An 8,345-nucleotide genomic window follows, 5' to 3' on the forward strand; every position below is an offset into this window, starting at 1 on the left:
TAAAAAGACCCTCAGTTTCAACTTCTTTTGATCTCTTTTAGCTGCATACCACCTCTCGGGGCTCCACACCCCGTCATTGAGGCAGGCCCTTGGGATTGAATTGGGCCACACCTGCGCGAGGGGGGAATCGCGCAGGGCCAGCAGTTCTGTCCTGAGGTACATCCCAGTCAGTCACAAAGTCCAGCAGCAGAAAAGCCCCTTCCTTACCGTTTGCCTTCTATGCCTTGCTAATGGTAGATGGAGGGAAAACATGGAAGTAGCCAGAAAACTTTTCCCTTTCTTTCCCCCACCATTAGTTACACCTGTGTTAGTTTGCAAAAAGACCGGCATCTATGGGAAGCTTACTCTAAAGGAAGAGTTTTGCTGGCTGCTTCCATGTTTTCCCTCCACCCACCATTAGCTGCACCTCTATAAGGGGGATTGGGGAGGAATGGTGCAGGGCGTGGTGGCAGATTATGCCCAAGCAGCTGTGGGTACTTCAAGGAGTAGGAAGCAGAGCATGGGATATCTAGTGGATGAGGGAAGGCCAGAGGCAGGTGATTTTGTTCCATGATTTTCCCCACCCCTGAGGCACCTCATGCAAGCTCAACGACTCACACATTTGTTTAACAAATGCATTGGAGAGAATCTCGATGGGGGCTTGTTCACTTAATGTGATTACTTAACATCCTCTCCACTTGTGAATATAATTGACAGCTCCATTACATTCGTAACTTGAGGATTACCAGTATTACGTCTTCCTAAAAAAACCTCCCTTTATACAGAACTGTGAACTAGATCAGGATTAAAAGCTTACTTTGTGTTCCTTGCTGACCATCTACTCCTTCCTTCAACTATTATCAGAAATGTAGGACAGCATGAGCAGTTTCACTTACATTACGAGAATTTGGGTTCCCCCAGAATTGGAGGGGAGATATGTCTAAATGCAAAACTAGAAAGCAAAGACATGTATCTATACTTACAAGATGCATGGAGCTCTTGCTTGGTTTCTATTACTTCATCAGACATAATAACAACAGCAACAGCAGAAATAGCAAGTCATAACTAATAAACCAAATGCTTTTTCAGCTTTCCCAGAGCTTCTCCAAATTGTGTGCAAAAATTTGGATTTTCAAGGGAAGGGCAAGTGAAAATTTAAAGCAGACATGTTTTTGCTAGGCTTAATTTTTAATTATTTTTCTAAAAGTAATTTCTAAAAATGTAATGTAAAATGCCTACAAGCTGAAATAGCTCTCTGCTGACATCTTGCATTGTAACCCAGGCAGGCAGTTCTAGCAAAATGTGGAATTATTTAATTAAGGTGGAAAACAAAGGGCAAATGATTAGACCAGTGATGGCGAACCTTTTAGAGACCAAGTGCCCAAAAACTGGCCCTGCCCCTGCTCCACCCCCTGCCCCGCCCCCACTCCACCCCCCCATCTCCTGCCCCGCCTGCCTGCAGAGCCACTCACCGCCTCCAGGGCCCGCTACAGATTGCCCATGCAGCCCAGCAGCGCTATGGCGGTCATGGCCTCTGCCTGCGCCCTGCAGCATCAAGTGTGCACGATGAGGTGTGAGGGCAGAGTCTTGTTTATGTTGTCTGTTCTGCCATGTCCTTGGCTGCGCTGCTCCACGTGGGCCATGCTCAGGGGCGATTCTCCTTCATGGGGGCTGCTGGAGAAGAAGGGTTGCAAGGGGAGGCGAGGCTGGGGTAACGGCATGTGTGCCTACAAAGAGGACTCCGAGTGCCGTCTCTGGCACCCATGCCATAGGTTCACCACCACTGGATTAGACTATAGCTAGAAGTGGGGTAAGAGCTAAGTTTGATTATATTAATATGAACTAGCAATTCTAATGGTTCCAATTCCAATAATAATGGTTCTTCAAATGTGAAATTTTGAAGACTGGCTGAGAATGGGGTATTTTTTTCTTGTTCATTTTAGTATATACCAGATCCTGTATTATTACAAGACTTGGCTATTCACTGTTTGAAAATAAACAAAAAGTCTTCCTATTGATAGGAAGAGTCTGAAGAGTCTTGGGTTTAGTGATGCTTCCCAGAAACTTGAAATTATGGCAATCAAGCATCGTTATGTCCATGAAGAAAGAAAAGGCACATCAAAGTGATGTATTCTTTCATTAGATGCTCTGTACCTAAGCCTCCCTCACATTGAGCTCATCACCAGATGACTTCATGCATATATCAGTGGAGCTTTCTTTGCAACTATGCACTCCACAGATATTAACTTTGCCCTTGCAAATTAAGCTTTCTTCTCTCTATGGTATCTTTGTTTTCTCAGGGGTCTGTTCCAAACAAGTTTTATGTTCACAATGATATATTTCGCTATGAAGATGAAGTATTTGGTGACTCTGAACCTGAACTTGATGAAGGTAGGGATATTTTTATATGAATTATACTATTAAATACTATTAAAATAGTATTTAGTAATAAAACAAAAATAACAAACACAAAAATGCATATACTACAAAAATGCATAAATACTTAAAATAAGTGAAATTACAACAAAAAATATGCAGTATGTTGTTATAACAGTAATTATAATTCCATATATAACTACCTAGTGTAAATGTTACGCAAGTGTATGTGTATGTTTGTGAGTGTATTTCTACTACACATATATAACCATAATGCTTTTTTTAAGCCTACTGTATTTTGCTTAAAAGACTATATTTCACTATATTTATCCATACAAAGTCTGTGTTTATCTCCTCATTAAGTAATCTCCTGATTAATTGTAATCAGGTTTTGAGTAAAAGAGATCTTTCCAATGTTGCAGTATCAGACTTTTAGCTAAAATAAGGGTATGGAGAATTCATTTATATTATCTGGTTGTCAAATTCCATGTACTAAGTAGGTAATTAAGAGAATAATAACCTCTGAAAATTTTACTGTTTGTTGCACAGTCAAATTTATATCGTCCACTTGCAAAGCCTTAGTAAGTATAGAATATTATATGCACAGGTGTTCGATAGTTTAATTTATTAATTGATTAATCCTATAACCATATCAAAATACAAAACAATAAAATACAGAATCTAATTTCAGGCTAAAAGATATAGAAAATGCAGTAATAAAACACACGTGTGCTAAATACAAAGAATCAACATTCAAATAAACACATCTTCTTTACAGGATACCCTAATCTGTTGGGTTTAGGATGTTTAGGCACTGACCTTGGCCATGCCTTCTTCGCCTCCAACCTGCCACCTCAGCCCATTTACCACCAGCTTTCCTCCTCTGCTGGCCCTTCCTCAGTCATTGTCCACAGCCAATGGGCCCCCAGTCCTGCGCCCTTTGGCCATACCTATTCGCCCAGACACCCTTTGTTCCGAGCCTTTGGCTGCATGGGACAAATAGCCACCAGCCAATCAGGTGGCAGGTAGAAGCAATGGTGCTGCAGGGGCAGCATGCAATTGGCAATGGGCATTCGCAGGGAATGGGGATGGCAGTGGACAGTGCAAGATTATTTTTTTTAAAGTATTGCGGCTACTTCACAAGTTTTGGGGCCTTGCAGCTCTGTCATCAGGACCTGAGTGAGGGGGACTGGCGGCAGGCATAGCAGCTGTCAAGACCACTGGGGGCACAGACAGGCGAGTGTGTTGGAGACCAGGAAAGGAAGGAGGGGCATCTCAAGGCTTCACAAGGACAGCTTGCTCACAATTCAAACGAAAGGGGAGCAGGAGCGAGGCTGACACGGCTTCTGAGGTTGCAGGGAGCTCTGGAGGAGATGTGCAGGTGAGCTGCAGGGCTGGTTTGGCTTCTGCAATTGCGGAGAGGGCTGGGGGAGGCATAGCAGACAAACTTGAGATAGTGCATGAACTGCCCATTCGGTATCAGGCTAGAGTCCAGGCGCAGAAACAACGGAGGAGAGGGTGGAGAAAAAAAGGAAGCCGTTTCCTAATCCCCCCAACATACTCTCGCCTGTCTGCCTCCCCAATGGCCTCTGTGGCTGCTACTCCCACCGCCACTCCCCCTCTGTTAGGTCCTGGTGACAGAGTTGCAAGGCCCCAAAACTTGTGGAGCAGCCACAGTACTTTTTAAAAAATCCTTGCATCGCACACTGCCCCCTCCCAACCTTGCGATCGCCCATCGCCAATCATACGCTGCCCTCACAGCACCATTGCTTCTGCCTGCTACCCGATTGGTTGGTGGCTATTTGTCCCGTGCAGCCAATGTCCCGGGACATAGAGTGCCTGGGCAAATGGCCAGGACAAATGGCAGAGGGCCAGTGGCCCATTGGCTGTGGAGAATGGCTGGGGGAGGGCCAGCAGAGGAGGAAAGCTGGCTGTAAATGGGCTGAGGCGGGAGGTTGGAGGCGAAGGAGACGCGGCCAAGGGTCCATGCTGAAATGTACCAATCTGAATCTGTTCGATATAACAAGTTCTTAGTTCAGTTGCCTTAATTATAAACTATGCAGTTCTATTCACTATGTATAGATTAGAACCCAGAAGAAATAGGACAGTCTGTAATTCAAATCTCAGTGGGCTGTTCTTTCATCTAGGGATGTCATGTAAGCCCAAGAGTCAAACAAATCATGAACAATGTCTTTGATTGCTAGGGCACTGCATATACATATTCTCTCATGACATGATAGGTGGTGGAAGTGCCCAAATTTGGCTATGGAATCCAGTAGCTTGAATCTGACTCTCAAATATGCCCTTCTTGCAAATTGTGCCTATTTCATTGACAAATAATTTTAAATTGAAAAGTAATTTTGTTCCTAGCCAAGCAACTTAAAAATCTATTTTCTCCAGTACGGGAGATGGAGAATTCACATATGGGTTTTCATTGGATGCCTGCTCTTGAGACCAAGTAGTCAAACTTGACACGCCCCCTCTTGCTGATCCAGTCTTTAACTTGGTCTCAGCTCTTGACGACGTGTCTGGGTTGGCTCTCAGTCAATAGCAGGTTAGAAAACTTGGGTGAATTCTCCTTTCCTTTTAAAAAAAATCCCCTTTCAAACTTCCAGCTATTAATTTGGTTTTCCCCTTTAAATTTCTTAGCACTGGGATCAGTGCTAGCATAAATTTCCACACTTGAGGGAGGTAAGGGAGTGGGGGGGGGAATTCCTTCCCGATCCTTCCATTCTTTCCCCAGGGCTCTGGGGGGGGGGAAAGCTCCCTAATACTCGCCTTTCAAAGAACGGCTGTTCTTGCCCCCAGGGCACAGCGTTTGCTCCTGCAGCCTGTCGGGCTGCGTTCGGAGCATTTTCAACCTTAGGGACTTTCTCGGCCTTCTGTTTTGATCGCGGGCGCCATTTTGGTTGCCGGAAAAGGCAACGAAGCTATTTATTTCCTTTTCGATTCGGCGATTGAACAGAGGATCGCAGGGGGAAAATTCACTAAGGACAATCGAGGGCCAGAGCCTTACTTGGGGCCGCGGTGCTATTATTTTGGCTAAACGATCTTGCGGCCGCCATTTTAGGCCCGAAATTTTGGGCGAGGAGCTGTAAGGCCTATTTTAAAATTCCAGCTCTCTGTTTTAGTGAGTGTTTTCAGAACTTCACCCAGAGTGAGAATTTCGTTTTGCATTCTGAACTTGGCTCAATTGCTAATCTCCTCAAATCTATAATAAAAAAATAGATTGTTTTATAATTGGCGGCTGCCATTTTGAATACCACGTGGCAGCTTCTTAGGCCCAAAGGACGGATACACTTTAGCTGTACTCACATCTAACGTGCCCTCATTATCAGTTTCACTAATCACAATATTAATTCTGTTGGGTAGTCTCATCATTTACTGAGCCTGATTTCTTCAAGCCATCTGATCCCTCATTGGGAATTTTTTTCTTTACTGGTGCACANCTGCTCCACTGGGATGGAAGGCTCTTCGTTACCTCAATCCACTCCATCTTCCAGTCACGGCTGCACTACATCCTCTGGACAGGGGACGGCAGGCAAGGCAAAAGCAAAAACTAAACACGTGCTCACGAAGCCTTCTAGGCTGGCGGAGAAGCAAGCCAGCCGTAGGCACCAGGCTCTGGAGAAGGAGTTCTCCAGAGCGTAGAGGCAAGCCGGGCTTGAGTCAAGGCAACTGGAGGATACTGAAGTTGATCTGCCCCTAGGACCATCCTCTTCTGTCCAGGGTGTTTGGTCTGTTCCGGGAACCCCGGTGAACATAGGTTCTCCCCCCACTGTGGTTCAACACTCCACAATTCCCCCTGGGGCAGTTTCAGAGCCCACAGTTACACCTACAGCTACGGGTCCAAGGGGGGTGGACTTGGCAGACATCTTTGCTGACGCGCGCCTTGAGGCTTTGCTCTCCAAGGTGGTGGATAGAGCCTTAGCCCAGCGCCCCTCTCCATCGCCTGATCAGGGGGCTTCCACCTCGGCTATGCCCCCTTACGAGATCCCCACAGATTTTCCCATGATTCAGGAGCCTATGTCTCCCGCACACTCTTCGGTGAGTGGTTTCTCTTTCCCTCAAGGTGGGGAGCAACCGGATCTTCTGCTTTCGGAAGATGAGGAACTCCCTCCTGAACCTTCCACTTCAGGGGGTCTCTTTAATCCGGCTCATTTCCTGTCAATTCTGCGTAAAGCTACAGCAACCGCAAACTTAGGGTCAGACCAATTCCCTCAACCACCAGTGGCGTCAGATACCGACCCTCACCCGATATTCTTTGAGAAAGTGGCTACCGAACACCATGTTCCATGTCCTTCCATCTTCCTTAAAGGGATTAAGAAGCCGTGGGCTTCCCCGGCCTTGTTTCCTTCCGTTAGTGGGACCGACAGGAAGTTATTCAGCACCTCCACTGATCTCAGTGATGCGCTGGAGGTCCCTAAGGTAGACGAGGCTTGGACCCCATTGGTATCTCAAACGGCGGTGGCTGGGGACTTGACACAGGCGCTTAAAGCGGACGATAAAAAATGGGAGCATACATTCAGGAAGACACATCAATCAGCGGCCTGGGCAATTAAAACGGCCAGCTGCACTTCCTTTTTTGTCAGAACCACACTTCTTTGGCTGCGTCAGCTCCAAGCCAGGGTCCCTGCTGAGGATTTACGTACTCATCAGGATCTAAGTAAAATGGTGGCGGCCACTGAATACGCTGCGGACGCCTCTCTTCAGTCTGCAGTCTTTGCTTCCAGATCCTTGGCCTCTAACATCACGGCCAGAAGGATGTTGTGGTTGAAGCATTGGCAGGCTGATACCAGACTTAAATGGAGTCTTGCGTCTGCACCTTATCTGGGCAATAATTTATTTGGAGAATCCCTTGCCCCTTATCTGGTTGAAAACAAAGATAAACGCAAAGTTATGGCTCATATAATTAAGAAGTCTGACAAACGACCCACCCCCTACTTTCGTAGGCAGCCCTTTCGACAGACTGCGGGAGTCTCGGCCACTCAGACTTCCCACTCTTACACTCCCAGAGAGAGGCCATACGACCGTCCTTACGATAGGACCGGGTTTAGACCCAGACAGCAGGGACAAAGCAAACGGCCTTTTCGTGGGGCAGGACGTCCATTTAGGAAGTTCAAATGACTCGCACACGTCCCTTCCTATCGGGGGGCGGCTAGCTCACTTCTTCCACCAGTGGGAACTTTCCTCCACGGACAACTGGGTGTTACAATCCATCCAGCACGGCCTGTCCCTGGAGTTTCTAGCCACACCCCCAGAACGACTCATTCTTTGCTCCGTTTCCAGAAATCCGCAGAAACGGGAACTTATGCAGGAGGCCATCCACCACCTTTTAGAAATTCAGGCAATAGAACCGGTTCCAATAGACCACAGGGGGAAAGGATTTTATTCAATCCTTTTTGTGGTACCCAAGACCTCGGGGGGGTGGAGAGCTATTCTGGACCTCAAGCATCTCAACCATTACATCACTTACAAAAGGTTCAAGATGCAATCCCTCCAGTCCATACTAGGAGGGATCAGACAGGGGGATTTTTTAGCTTCAATAGACCTCACAGAGGCTTATCTTCACATCCCCATTCATCCAGCTCACCGCCGGTTCCTGAGGTTTTGTTACAAAGGCAAACACTTTCAATACAGGGCTCTCCCCTTCGGTCTTTCGTCGGCTCCCAGGGTATTCACAAAAATCCTGGCCGTCGTGGCAGCCCAGTTGAGGAAGGTTCCCATTCGCGTCCAATGCTACCTGGACGACATCCTGATTCAGGCGTCCTCCTTGCTAGCGGCTCAGAGGGATGTGAATCACACCATCCAGGTACTTCAACTACATGGCTTCTCGGTCAATTTTCAAAAGAGCCAGACGGTTCCCGCGTCCAGACTCTTGCACCTGGGGGCCGTGATAGACACCTCCAGTTGCATGGTCTATCTCTCCCAGGAGCGAGTGGTCAGCATCAGGGACCTGGCTCGCCGGGTGTACAAGGAACATTCTGTCC

The 8,345-nt window shown here is 46.9% G+C and overlaps 1 protein-coding gene across 1 annotated transcript in view; it reads left to right on the plus strand.

The window, feature by feature from the left end:
- Positions 1 to 8,345, plus strand: part of G3BP2 (G3BP stress granule assembly factor 2) — a 56,808-nt gene that overhangs the window by 24,619 nt on the left and 23,844 nt on the right. Inside the window, exon 5 of the mRNA XM_015831477.1 lies at positions 2,280 to 2,370. Coding sequence (XP_015686963.1) covers positions 2,280 to 2,370 — 91 coding nt within the window. The remainder of the gene's footprint in view (positions 1 to 2,279; positions 2,371 to 8,345) is intronic.

This window comes from Protobothrops mucrosquamatus, unplaced genomic scaffold, assembly GCF_001527695.2.
Source record: "Protobothrops mucrosquamatus isolate PMUCROS unplaced genomic scaffold, P.Mucros_1.0 scaffold_257, whole genome shotgun sequence".
Classification (NCBI taxonomy): Eukaryota; Metazoa; Chordata; class Lepidosauria; order Squamata; family Viperidae; genus Protobothrops; species Protobothrops mucrosquamatus.